This window comes from Cavia porcellus, unplaced genomic scaffold, assembly GCF_034190915.1.
Source record: "Cavia porcellus strain 051 isolate PalLab524CR breed Dunkin Hartley unplaced genomic scaffold, mCavPor4.1 scaffold_22, whole genome shotgun sequence".
Lineage (NCBI taxonomy): Eukaryota > Metazoa > Chordata > Mammalia > Rodentia > Caviidae > Cavia > Cavia porcellus.
In genome coordinates this window covers 36,018,361-36,033,090 of record NW_026947505.1, presented here as the reverse complement: position 1 = coordinate 36,033,090, position 14,730 = coordinate 36,018,361, and the positions used below count along the sequence as shown (strand labels likewise).

At 45.1% G+C, this 14,730-nt stretch overlaps 1 protein-coding gene across 1 annotated transcript; it reads right to left on the bottom strand.

Annotated features, from left to right (window-relative positions):
* Positions 1-2,483: 2,483 nt before the first annotated feature.
* On the bottom strand, positions 2,484-10,195 carry Gpr31 (G protein-coupled receptor 31). The gene has a single exon (XM_063233072.1). It carries the CDS (start codon positions 10,100-10,102, stop codon positions 9,149-9,151), a length of 954 nt encoding a protein of 317 aa, XP_063089142.1. The 5' UTR covers positions 10,103-10,195; the 3' UTR covers positions 2,484-9,148.
* Positions 10,196-14,730: the final 4,535 nt, after the last annotated feature.

Sequence of the window (14,730 nt, the reverse complement as noted above, 5' to 3'; positions counted from 1 at the left end):
TGCCAAGCCCTCCTGAGCTTAGCGGAATCCTGTCTCTAGAACATCCAGTATATTCCCACCCCAGGTTGCTGCTTGGACTTAAGTGGGATTTCTTTTGCCAGTAGTTTTAAAATTTAATCACAATTACTACCATCATTAAGTGAATCCTTAATGTGTCTTGGCCAGCCAAAGCACCAAGCAGAGTCAGTTGGTTTCAGGTGTATTTTACACGGTAGTAGGTTTGTGATAAGCTGGCTTCAATTTCTTTGTTAAAGAAAAAAAGTGTAATATAGATATACAGCAAAAACAGCAGTTTGCACTGTTTTAGGCTCTGTCCAGGAGTCAAAAAGAAACCTGCCTTTTCTTGCTGAATTTTTGTTTTTTAATAGCAGTGTACAAATGTAGAACGGATGTCACATAGTGTGAGAATCATCCAGCTTGATGATTCAGAAGCCAAATGCCACAAGCTCTAAAGACCACAGCATATAAGAAACTTTGGGCTAGGTGTACAGATGTGAGCCCGGGGAGGCGAAGGGAGTTGAAGGCTGGAGGACATGCTGGGTGAAGGAGGAGAAAGTCTGAGATTCAAAGGCGTGAAAAGTGTGGATGAGAGGCACAGGAGGTGATAAAAATGGAAATAATGTGATAACAGTAAGCCTTGGGCATCTGCACTAGGAGCCGGCACAAAACTAGGATAATGGAGAATAGGAAAGTTTCTCCCCACCGAGACCGTCCATCAGGGATCCCCCTAAGCAGCAGAACAGTTAGAAGTGGTATAGGTTCATCGTAGAAGGGATTTGTTTAAAGGACTGACAGTCCTGATCCACGCAGAGCATGTGGGAAGGCTGGAAGCCCTCTCCTCTCTGCTTCGGCCAGGATTCCTTCTCCAGGAAATCCCAACATTCTGAAAGTCCGAAAATCTTTAACCGATTAGACAAGGTCCACACACCTCATGGCAGTTCATCCGCCTGACTCAAAGTCAGCTGGTCACCGATGATTATCATGGCCACAGAAAACCTTCTGCTGATGTTTGATCGGTGAAGGGAAACCACCACACTTACTGAAGAAGAGTCTCTAAAATGCCCAAACACAGAGAGGTGCGTTCCTACCTTATCAGTACCTTCAGGGACCAGCAGCCAGACTGCCAGGGATGACAGGAGCTTTCTGCTTTGTCTCCCTCTCTGGAAGTCTGGTCTGAAGGGGACGCCTCAATAGAAAGGAGCAGGGAACCTTGGGTTCCATCTCCACACACAGCTGTCCTTAGAGACTGCCAGAGTTGTACGGTGACAGTGGCCCACATGTCAAAGAGTGACACAAGTGTCTCTTTTGTGGGGAGTGGCTGAATCTGAGGCTCAATCACCTGTTTAGGCTAAAGCCAGACCACCTTCCATCCCATCAGAACACAGACCACCAGAGGCAAGTCATATGAAAAAGCTGTTCCAGCTTCAAGAATGTGAGGTACTTGAGGCGAACCAAGCTAACAAGTTGCTCTGCAGACAACTGTTTCATTGTTTCATTGACAATAGACCCCTGAGTGTATAAATAAACACACTGCAGTCATTGAGCAGTTCCTTTCTCTCATCAGCAGAGAGGGTCCACCTGGCCTCAGTTTTCTACATCATGTTTTTCTTTATCCTAACTGTCCTCCCTCCAGAGTTTTAAGAGCTGTTTGGGAAGTGGCATTTCACTCCAAATGTCCAGTGAGTACTTGCACAGTGGGACAGGAGGAGGGGGATGATGTGAAGTCCTGCTTCCTCTGCTGGCAGCAAAGGCCCTGGGAAAGGGGTGGAGCACAAAGTTAGTTTCTGGCTGCAGCTCCAATTTAAGTTGGTAGGAGATTTTCAGCAGCAGACAGCTGCTTGCCTGCCCACAAATGCCACCGCCAGCTTTCCAGAGTAAACAGGAGAGAAGCTGGGGCCAGGTTTTGGAAGGGAATCCCTGTAGGGTTGCTGATAGGCAGGAAGGTGAGTGAGGCATCCCATTCTGGACCCAGCTCCTTAACTGTGGAGTGAGCACACTGAGCACTGATCGTGAGTGTGCAGGACAGTGCGCTTCCTGATGGAGTCACTCTATGGTGAGACAGGTGCACCGGGCACCTGCTGGTGAGACAGACATGCAGAAGAAGGCCAGTGGGTGGGTGGACATTGCCACCCTGGTGGAGGTTACAGGCAAATCCAGCCTTTCCCTCAGTTCCCACTGTGCTATATTTCATGGATTTATTTTGGAGGATGAGTACAGTTTGAGTGGAATATTAATGCTGTCATCCTTGACTAGAAAAATGAAACCAAAAGGGAAAACTACCCCTCGTTATTGTTTATTTTTTAATATAAGAGGGAAAATCCTATAGCAGTTTTTGGTTAGCATTATTTGTTGTTATTCTGCGGATTGAACTCATGACCTCGCCTTTGCCAAGCAGGCATTTATGCCACTGAGTTAAACTCCTGGCCCCATTAGCATGTTTTTGATTCATAAATTTTCTTGTTTTGTAATACATTGTCCAAGAGTAACATCAATTCCCTTTATTGGCAGTAGTTGCTATAAAACTTGTTCATTATAGAGAGCAGAGTGAGTTGAATCTATTGATGGCATAGAATCCAGTGTTTCCCATACAGACATGTTTGATCCTGAAGCCTTGTGGAGCCCCCCAGGGATGACTGTTGGCACCAACATACACAGGCACCATTGTATCGGGAGCCTCTGAGTACAGGAGTAGAATGGAGATGTTTCAGGCACCGAGACAGCATGGTTACACTGTCTGTTTAGGGTCCCCAATTTTTTTTTACTTAAAGAAAGACTAAACAAAACAGGAAATAGGTAGAAATAGTACATACGTTCTATGAAAAAAAAAATAAACAGTATGAAATCACCAGTTGATGTTTTGTTTTACAAATAGTTGTTCAAGGTACAAAAATGGAACATGTAAAGTGGGAATTCAAACAGAGAGACTGCAAACAGTTCAACTGTCCAAAAAAAAGCTTAGTAACATGGTTGCAATGTTATACACTTAAACATACATGCAGTTATTCATATCTTCATTTATGTTTAGATTAAACAAAGTAAAGCAGGTTAAAATCATTCTGAACAAAGAATAATAGTATTGCTGGATTTCACATCATGACACTCTGTGATCAGCACTGGGTACTGTAGTGTCTTCTTTTTAAAACTGAATTTAAAGAAAGACTAAACAAAACAGAAAACGGGTAGAAATAATACATAATTTCAAAGAAAAAAACAAGCAGTAAGAAAGCACTAGTTGATGATTACAGATTGTCTTCTTACAAATAGTTATTCAAGATACTAAAGTGGAGCATATAAAGTGGGGATTCAAACAGTGAGATCGCAATCAGTTTTGTTCAATTATCTAGCAAAACTTAGAAATATGTTTATCAACCCTATACACTTAAACATACATGCAGTTACCCATATCTTCAATTATGTTGACACTGAATAAATCCAAGCAGGCTAATATCACTCTGAACAAAAAATAACACTGTTGTTGGGTTTCACATTATGACACTCCAGGATCAGCACTGAGTATTTTACTGTCTCTTTTTCTTCAAAGTATCTGTTCATTTCATCAATTATCATGATATCGGTTCTCATAAACTGTTTATAGATTCTACACATGCATGAGTCTTAACATGTATTTCTTTCTTTTTTAATTTTGAAAGTAGTAAAAATGCAACAGCACAAGACAGAACAAAGCCAATCGAGACAATGCAGTGAAATTGGCACAGGATTTCACTGTAGGATACTGGGATGGTAATAATAAGTACTATGGTACATCTCTTTAACTTAGCAATAGTTGTCCAGTCAATTACGTATTGTAAAATCAAACCAAAAATAGAACATTATGAAACCAATTGTGAATACTGAATAGAGCAAAAGAAACATAACAATGAAAGCAGCCTATACCTTCAAACAGAAGATAGAAGGAAATCCCCCATATTTGCTATACTGCATATAGTCATCCTCCCAAGAGATGTTGAAACACCTATCCCCAGTAGCTAAGGGGGGAAGGGGCAGGAGGGAGAAGGGTGCTTGATTTTCAGCCCGCGTGGCAGTAGGCTCCCAGGTAATGGTTCTCCTCTGGACCCAAGCTGCAGGTGCTTACCAAGAGGGCGGGTGAATAAGGTGCCTGAGTCCCTCCATGGCCGGATCTCTGGAGCTCTCTTCTCCTTCTGGCCCACGTTGCAGGCACTTAACATGAGGGCAGGTGAATAAGCTGCTTGAGTCCCTCCATAGCTGGATCTCTGAAGCTCTGTTCTCCTTCTGGCCCGTGATGCAGACGCTTACCAAGAGCGCTGGTGAACAAGCTTCCTGAGTCCCTCCATGGCCGGGTCTCTGGAGCTCTGCTCTTCTCAGGTCCCAAATTTCTATGGAAGGGAAGAGGAACTGCTTCCTGTATGCCGCTCTGTGTTGCTTTGTCTTATTTTTGGAAGCCAAAGCCGCTGTCTTCAGTAGCCTCCATTCACTATAAACTCACTCCTCAAGCTGTTCACTCACTTTCTCCTGGGCATCAGGGTACCTGGATTCTGTGATGGGGATGCTGGCCTTGGGTGTCGGTAAGAAAAAAAGCTTCACTGCAGAACCTTTTCACAAGATTCCCAGAGGGGCCAGAAGCAGGGCTGTGTGAGATTAAATGGAAATGAAGACCAGACGCTCCTCATGCTTCCCCAGCTGAACCCTTGGGTCTGGTCTCTTTGCCAGGGCACTATGAACACTTTCATACAAGGTCTGCAAGGAAGTCTTTACATTGCTTTAATATATTTCAGTTCTGTCCCACATATTCTTGTCTGCGTAGATGACACCGGGCAGAGAGCAGAATATGTCTTTTTCAGAGACTGAAGAACAGACTGCGAAGAGAGGCAGGGTCACGTGCTCTGAGAGCTAACTGTGAGAGCTCAGGAATTTGGTAAACCAGTTCTCAAAACAATCGGTAGCTTAAAATCAGCCACAGTGGGAAGGATTTACACCGTAGAAATAAACACATGCTACAAATCAAAATGATGGCTCTTTTTTTTCCCTCACAGAGTAAGTTTACCAGTACATAGCAGGATAAAAGGGAAATCAAAATATAGCAAAAACAAGCCAGAGAAAGACAGTATGGAGAGAAATGTGCTACACTTTGAAGGTTAGTTTCCCACTTCCCCAAATCTGTGTTGGAACCTGATACCCAGCAAGATAGAGCGAAGAGGGGTGATTGTGGGGGAAGTGACCGTCATGACGATTCTACCCTCGTGGGTGAGACTGTGCCCTTAAGGAAGACATCGAGGGCGCACCCTGACCCTTCTGCTGTATGAGGACCCAGCAACAGGACCCCATCTCTGAAGCAGTCAACAGCCCTTGCTAGACACCAAATTTAACAGCACCAGTCATTGTGGGAAACAGCATGTCGAACCCTCAAAAAGTTAAAAACTGAGTTGCCACCTAGCCCAGGTTTCGTCTGAGCCAGACGAAACTCAGAGCAAGATCTGGACAGATAGTTGTGTGGTCATATTCAGAGCAGCATTGTTTACAAGAGCCAAAAGATACAAGTTGCCCAGGCCCCATCAGTGGATGAATGCATAGACCAAATACAGTCTAAGTGTGCAGGAGAGTGTCACTTAGTTTCAAAAGGGAGGAAATTCTGATGGATGCTATGTTATGGATGGACTTTGAAAACACTCTGCTAAGTGAAAGAATCCAGCCAGAAAAGGACAAGCTTTGTAGGCTTCCATTGTAAGGTACCCAGCATCGTCAGCATCAGAGGCAGAAATTCAGATGGTGACATGGAAACGAGGTGGATGTGGTAAGTGTGGGCGGGGCAGTTTCAGTTTCACACAGTAGGATGCATTCTGGAGAAGGGTGGAGGTGCCCAGGACAGTGAAGTGTGTCCTGAAGATACTATGATGGTGAGCTGTGTCCTGAAGCGTGTCCCAAAGGCACCATGACGGTGATCCGTGTGTTATGTGTATCTTACCCCCAAAACACAAGGGGCATTTTGAAAGTGACCAGCTAACATGTTTTCAGGAAGCCTCTGAAAGTCATATGACACATTTCACTGTCTCCACAAGAGCCTAAAGGCAAAGGCAGGATTGCTCCTTTTCCTGACCTTGATAAACCCAAAGTATTGTTAAATTACTGGCAGATATGATTAGGAAAATAAAGAGGAAAACTTTCTTTAGTAAGGAACAGCAGTATATTTTTATCTGTACTAGCTTTTTCCTAGACAGCTTTAAAAGTCATCCTTTTAAATTTGTCTCTGGATCCAAACCTCCAGATTATCTTTTCAAAAGCCAAGCTATCAAATAATAAAGTTTTTTTGGTTGACTTTGAGTGAAGTTTAAACTTTCATTTATGTATTTATTTCCTTTGTCAGTGAGATATCCAGTGTGACCCAGGATCTGAGCAAAGTGTTGAGTCTGAAGGTGACTTGTCCCCTTCAAGCTTCGAGGGTTTGGTGGGGTAGGACAACACAGACAGGGCATAGCAGACATGAGGGTGCTGGGTGTCACTGCTGGCCGCATGTGGGTGGGATCGTTGGCGGGAGGTTTCTTGCAAAAGGATCTTGGGTTGAAACTACAGAGACTGGTGGGGCCATGGGATGGGACCGGAACGGTCTGGGCAATGCCCTGCATCTGGCGGACCCGTGCATTGCAGAACAGGGGCAGCTGCCCAGAAGATGTGAAAGAGAAACAGCGAGAGTAACAGAATCTTGAAAAAGTGAAAGCAGTGTCTCAGCAAGGAAGAGAAACTCTTCACTCAGATAGAAACTTGGGCTCTTGGCTGTTGGATGGACCGGAATCCAGACAGGCAGACGGCAGGTCAGCGGGGCTCTTAGGGGAGTGGCTGGGCCCAGAAGGGAGAAACCAAAACCTGCTGCTGTCAGCAAACAGCTGTGTTCAGAGACCTGTCGTGTTGTGGCACCTGTCCTGTCCTCGGTTTCCTGCGGTCATTCTTTATCCGTAGGTGATAAGTCAGGGGAGAGTGAGCACCCTGTTACAGCACCTGCAACACCTCTGGCGTTATCTCGGCGACAGGATGGCACTGGGTGCGCAGGCCCCATCTGTTCATGTAATCGTAGACCAAAAATATCCCATTTCACAGATGTGAGGAATAAAACGAGTCAGACTGAATAGCTACAAAACACCCAAAAAGATTTACTAGACAGGAAGAAGGTCGTAAGCCTTGGATCTAATTCTGCCCGGTCTGTGATCGGAGTAGACGGGTCAAAACTGATCCCAAGTTCATGGTCTGGTTAGAGAAGTGAATGGAGAAAAGAAAAGTAGTGGAGAGTTAGAGACAGAGCTAAGAAATGATGGAGCAGGACACTCTTCCTCAGGCTGTTCTGCTCACCGCTTATTAGTAGAATCAAGGAGGGGATTTTAACAGTCTTGGGTGAGGTCTTCCTCAGCTGGGCCAACTGAATCAGAAGACTGGGGGTTGGCTCAGACATCAGGGTTTCCTCAAAGTTCCTGGGTACCCCGAGGCTGAGAAACCCTAAGCATGCCCTACAGTAAGTGTGCCCTACGTGTGCTACAGTGAGTATGTCAGATGTGTCTTAAGCTGCCGCATCACAAAGCTTGGGCCCAGCAGCAGGGCAAGTGTTAGGAAACCTCTCTGACAGAGCAAATTGGCTGGCTTTGTCACATTATAGCAAATGTTTGTGCAGAATATTAGGTTTCTTAAAGCAGCATTTAAGACTGTGTATGCATTAGGATCTGGGGAAGGAAAATGGGGACTTTTTTTCAACTGAAAGGGAAGAAAGCAGGCATGGTAGAGACTGCACCCACATCTTCACCTGGGCGCAGCCCTTTGGCACTGTGCTGGCTTAGAAGGAAAGGGAGCCTGAGAAGACAGGCTTGCCAGCTGAGCTCAGATTTCATAGAATCAAAGAACACAGCATGCTCCCTCTTCAACACTTTCTGGCAAAGGGGGAAGAGCATATTCCAGCATTTCACATGGGATTCTGATGAGGAACTGCTGTCAGCGAGGGAGCCTGGTGGGTGGGAGATGGCTTGACATTCCTTACTGCCAGTGCTGTCAGTGTTGTCTCTAGATGTGGCACAACATGGGACACGCAGATGAGTGGAAAGTGGAGCTACAGGCAGACAGTCCACCTGGCCCAGCCTTGGGGGAGTGCTTTGGGCTCTGCCCATCCTGATAGGTATGCACAGGGATTCCAGATGTGGCGGAGAGGGAAGTAATTTTGGAAATATTATGAGCTACAGGATTGGAGTGTAATCTGCTAGGGATGAGATGAAATAGTGTAGCATTGCAAAGACATCCAAGGGTGGACGCCAGGCACCATGCCTTCCTCTCACTTCCCGTGTCCTCTGCATTATGCTCAGGGTCAGATGGGAAATGATCATTTCAATTGCAAGTCCATATCCTCCCTTGTATATTTTTCCTGGGAGACTTTTCTCCAGTGGAGGGGAAGCCAGCTTCACAAGCATTTAGAAATTCAAACTTCGGCAAGAAAGGGAGAGGCAATTTTGAGAAATTTAGCATGAAAGTGCTTCTCATATTAAACTAAGGAACTAACTACATTGTCTTCACCATAATGAATAAACTATAAAAATGAAGCAAAATTTTATAAAAAGAGAAATGTTACAGGCAAAATGAGCTGAGCACAAACTGTAGTAATATAGGAAAGTTCAAAATTCTTTAGAGCCTAGGCATTCCTGACATTAGTTATCACAGTGAACAGGTGAACAGAAAGCAAATGGAAGCATAAAAAGTAAAAATAACCGAGATACAATATGAACACAATTCAAATTTCCAAGATGACTGTAATTATTATGATCACAGATATATACCCATAAAATATAAATATAATTTTAAAACTAAAAAATAAAGTGAAAATGACTTGCCAAGCCCAGTGGCATCAGGAAATACCAGCTTTCAATCTTTCTCTCTTTCTTACGGATGCAGCCAGGTCTATTCCCAGTGTAGCTTCTCATTTGGCAACTTCCTGCATTGTGACTGTGCAAAGTAGGATCTGATTGTTAACTGACTTTCCATTTCACTGTGTAAAATAGCAGAAAAGCATCCTGGAATTTCATATCACAACATTTGCTGTGGCTACAGTGTATCTATGATTTGCCTTCCTCTGCAATCCTAAAATCATAGCATTCTTTAAGCCCCAGGCAGTCATGCGTAAGCAGGAGCAGAGGCAGCAGCTCCATCAGGAGTAGGAGGGCTTGTCAAAGCTGGGGGCCCCGGTTGTCCTGCCTCGGCCCCGCAGGCTGTCCAGCACCTTGCGGTAGGAGTGGGTGAAGGCCGGGTTGGAGAAGCAGTAGAGCACCGGGCTCAGCACGCTGTGTAGGTAGGTGAGGCTGCCTGCAAGGTCAGCCGTGTGCACCACCACACGCAGGACACTGCAGCTTCCTGAGCCTCTGAGGGTTTGCACCAGGACGCTGGCCAGCATGCTGGGCAGGAAGCACAGAGTGAAGAGCAGCAGCACCACGGTGACCAGCACCCTGGCCCTCCGCAGCTGGGGCTGCCTGTCAGGCTCTCGCAGTCGCCTCTGGAGGGTCCTGAGGACACTTGAGTTGCAGAACACAACGAGGCCAAAGGGAAGGAGCAGCTGAAGGAGGAAGAACATATCTGGCCAGGTGACACGAGAGGCCGCAGTCATGGGGTAGAAGCTGGGACACTCAGTGGCATTCCAGGCAGGCGTGGAGATGAACAAGCTGTGGCAGGTGAGGGCGCCCAACAGAAGCCAGACAAGAACCGAGATGCCCCAGCATGCCCATGGGGGCAGAAGGTTGACTTTGAACCGAGGGTGGACCACACGCAGGTAACGGTCTAAGGCCACTGCAGCCAGGAAGGCCACTCCCACCCCTCGGCTGAGGAGCAGCAGGAAAAGCAAAACCTGGCAGGACTTGAGGCTCAGTGCCCAGGTCTTGTGCCTCAGGTAGAAGGCGGCGAAGAATGGCAGGCAGATGGTCAGCAGCAGGTCAGCCACCACCAAGCTGAACAGGTAGATGGCATAAGGCTTCCACACCTTGAGTCTGAAGAAGAAGGTCCACAGTGCAATGGCATTGCCTGGCAGGCCCAGCCCACACTCCAGGGCCAGAAGGGTGCCCACAGCTGTGTCCACCACGGGGCTGGTGGTTGAGCAGTTGGGAAGCACCATGACCTCTGGGACAGCCTGAGCGGAGTGATCAGCAAGGAAACTGCTATGCTCTTTCCCCTAAAGAAAAACAGGCTTTTTCCTGCCACAGACCAGATAAGTTCTGCATTTTCTCAATGAGAAAAAAATTCTGAGCCAGCAATAGAATTGGATTCAAGGTGGCCCAAAATTTGCTTGAGAAAAGAGGATCAACAGTGGAGGGGGGAAGCCCCTTGTACTTTTGTTATTTTTGGTTTTGCTCTAAAAAAGGGAAATCCTGTTTCAGTTCACATCAGCAGACCCTAGAACCAAGGCCTTAACATGCTGAGAAAATTTAGTGAGCAGAGCCAAATTATCTCAGTGAACAGTCAGCAACGAGAGGCAATAGGTGATATTTTTAGCTCCCTCGAAGGAGAAATGAAAGCCAGGCATGGTAGTGTAAACCTGTAATCCCAGCACCTCGGAGGTGGAGGCAGGAGGATCACTGTGAGTTCCAGCCCAGCCTGAACTGCAAGGCTAGACTGAACTGCATAGTGAAACGTTGTCTCAAAAGAAGAAGAAGGAAGAGGAGGAGGAGGAGGAAGAGAAGAAGAAGAGGAAAAAGGAGAAGGAGAAGGATTCGGAGGGGGAGGAAGAGAAAAAAGTGAAAAATGGAGTTTGGAAAGAGTCACAGGCCAGTAAAGTGGTGGGGCCAGAGCTCTCTCAGTTCAGATCTGGACCACACTGCTCCACTGTCTCCCTATGTGCAGCACAAGAGAGTCAGACTTCACTCCTGTGCTCATCAAAAGGCCATGCTGATGGGGCCCCCTTGGCCCCGGGTTATGTGGTGGTCATGGTCTCTCGATGCGTATTCTTACTTTAATTCTATCAGGAATTTTCCTTCCCAGGCCTCAAATTACCCCCTCTCTGGAGCCTGCAAGTTGACTTGCTTCTCTGTTTTCTAAAAAGATGCCATTTTGGAGAGTCCTCCCAACATCTGGGGTCAGGCAAACCCCACTATGGCACCTCCAATGACCAAGGGTCCTCCCATTGCAGGTTCCTCCCAAAACCACTCCTAATGAGAGGATGGAGCACGACCTTGAGTTACAGGTGAGGTGCAGCTGGTGACCACGTTGTCTCACACACTGACACCCAGAAGGGAGGATAGTCAACTTCAGAGAGGGCAGTTCCTCAAATGTAGCCAAAAAAAGGATTTAAATCTTTATCGCAATGCACTGAAAACCTTGGCAAATTCCAAGAACTTTTGTAATTCCAGATTTTAGTTTACATAGTAACATTCAAAATTATATCCTTGTTCAACAGGTAATATAAACATTTGTCACCAGATACTTTCCATTTAAAAAATTCTTCTACTTACTACACTGATTTCTCTTTCCTGCATCTGAAAGACATTGAATTGTTCTTTATGTCACCTCTTTTAACATATTTGAGCATCCTTCTTACGCATGTTATCCTATTAAGACTTAACATCCCTGGAAAACCTATTTTCCCAGGCTGTTTCCTCAGTACCCCACCTTCCTGGGCACCAAGTTCACTTCAATTATTATGATTTTATGCACATTTTATTTTATATACACATTTGTTTCTAACTTTAAATGAAGACTGAATCATTGCTTTAAACCAGTATGCAAATTTAATTCTATGCATTTTTCTTTTCAGTGTTTCTTTTATGTCTGACAACAAGCAGAAAGATGGTTATGTTCAGAGACTGAGTAGCACTCTGACTTATACCGTCCTGTTAATTGCCTGCAAGGTGATCAGTTAGGGGTCTAGTATGGTACCTTAGTTCTCGTAAGACACCTTTTGCTCTGGCACCAGAACCCCAGGTATCAGTACTTCTCATAGCTATTGTTTATTATGGGGAGAAGACACAGATTAGAATCAGCCAAGGCCAGCTATGAGAACAGAGCACAAAGTCCAACATGAGCTCTCATACTCAGTGTCCAGGCTTCATCAGGGTCTGTCCAACTGGTGTGGCTGACCATACCTGTGCTGACCTGGGTCCTAGCATGTCTGAGGTAAAGCCTATTGCATCACACTGTGACCCAGAGCTGCCTGCTCTACACTAGGGTTGGCTGCCTGGTGAAAGTTCTCAGACACATAAGGACGTCCCTATCAGACATGGCATTCCTAGGGCTTGGATATTGCCTCTCTGCATGTAATGGCACGGTTCAGACAATAACAACTCAATCACAGTCTGCAGAGATCTTCATTCAACACATTTGGAGGATATGAAGTGTTACTTATTTTATGCTGAGAATACAAATTCTTATCCTGCTTATAATACTAACTTCAGGAGGCTTGTGTCCTGGTGGACAGGCCCTTGAGAAGGTGCAGTTGATGTGGTACAGGTGAAAATGAGGCGAGAGAGATGAAAAAAGCAAGTCAGAGGGTGACAAGTGAGTTCAGGGCAGTGAACATGACTGGTCCCAGTGTGGGATGAGTGGCATTTTAATAGCTGACATTGTTCAGAGCCAGGATGGTGACCTTCGCAAGGGCTTTGGAGACTGTGTCATCTCTGATTTTCATTCATTCCGTGTCCTCACACCACCAACCTTTTCACTACCCATTCTTCCTCCAGGTTCAGGGAAGTCTGACCTATCCCAGGTGGCTCTGCCCCAGGTCTGCCTTGGAGCATCTCACCCCTATTCTCTTATTTTCACTTCTAGCCATGGGGAGATCGAGGCGCAGGAGGAAGAAACAATGGCGTTTCCAAGAAAAATGGAATGTGGGCCAGAGGCTCAGTGGTAGAGCACTTCACTAGTGTGCTTGGATTCCATCCTCAGTACTGCTAAGAACAAAACAAAACAAACAAAATAAACAAAAAACAAGAAAGATAAAAGAAAAGAAAAATGGAATCTACTATGGCTTGTATTTAGATATCCCCCAAATCCTCATGCACTCATGGGGGAATTTTTTTTTTTTTTTTGTACTAAGGATCAAACTCATGACCTCATGCTTGCCACGCAGGCACTTATGCTGTTGAGCTAAATCCCTAGCCCTCATGGGGGAATTTTTGAAAGTGGCTAAATCTAGGGTATGTAAATGTGGATTAAGGGTATGTGAACATGGATTAAAGGTATGATAACTGGATTAGTCCTCTTATTGGTTTAACATTGTTGTGGGAGAATAAATGGGAAGGCATATCATGTGTGTGGGTATTACCACCCAAAATGCCCTTGTAGCTGGGAGAAAAGGGAACAAAAAGGCTTCCTGCTTCTGCCTATTGCTTTCTGGATCCTGCGGCTGTACCATGGACTAGTTTTCCTCTGGGATGCCCTTCTGCCATGCTACCCTGCCTTGCAGACAGCTGATGATAGACTGAAACCTCTACAAATGGTGAGCTAAAATAAACCTCTCCTACTTCAACTTGTGGGTGTCTAGCACTGTGTCTCCGCAATGAAAAAATAACTAAGACAAAATCATTTTGGAAAGAGAAGTATGATTTTGGAGGAAGAAAGTCAAGTCAAATGACAAAGTCCTAGGACAGCCCTGAGAATTGTGTTCCAGCTTATAGTTTGAAATAAAAGAATTTTAACAAATCACAGTTTCCCCATTTACAGACAGACTCAGTGGTTTAGGACAGTGTAACTATAGTTAAATGACTAGATTACTAATTAAGGCAAATTTTTATGTATAAGAAATCATTTTGAGCAATGTCTTGTGCTAGAAAGTCATTTACTATTAGGAGATACAATTTTATTAAAAATTAATTGATTGTACTGGATTTCTAACTCCACGCCTGTGCCTCATGTGCCCAGATGTGCTTCTTAGGCAGAAAAAACTTTTGCAATTGTTTTCCATTTTATTTTATAGTTTCAAACTTAAAAGCATGGAAAACCCCAGAATAGACTTCCACTTGTGAGCACTAAGAGGAAGACACAAACAGAACTAAAAGTGACAGCGGACAGAGGCCAGCCTCGGAGAGGAATTTTTGTAAAGCTCACTGCTGCTGGAGATATCAACGTGAAGTATCAAAACTTGCACTCTTTATATTTGATGTGTGAAATGGATAATTTAAAAACTACATTTCCATTGTTCATTCCTATATCACTTGTTCAGGTGCATCAAGTGATTGCTCCACGCAGGGCCACTCTGGCCTTAGATGCAGAGGGCATGAGCAGGTACCTTGTCTGCAGCCACATTTGCAGCATGGCCCTACATCCCTGGAGTTATGGATTCACTGTGATTTTGAGTGCCGGGAATGGGACACGGATGGAGGCTGTTGGTGGGCACTGGTTTTTTAACTGTAGGCTTACACTAAGGGTCCTAGTTGAGAGGAGAGACAGGGATGTCCATGTGGAAATACAGAGAAGAGACCATGGGAAAGGAAGGTCATGTGGCAGTTTTCTTAGGTCCTGAGGGATTTTCTGTAATGTTCTTCAGGAAAAGTAAGTAAAAATATCCCAAAGCACTTTTAAATGAGATATCTAAATGCATAATTATGTTATAAAAATTTAAACAATCTCATTTTGTTCCCACTGTCACCTTCATTCTGGAGTCTGACTGTCCTTCAACCACCCTTTACTCATAGCAGAAAACCTCCCTGTCCCAAGATCCCCAGTCTAATCAGGTCTGGGGACCCCCTGTCACTTATTTACAGGCAGGCCCAGGGGTTTAGGGCATGATCATCTTTGAGGTCATCATCCTGC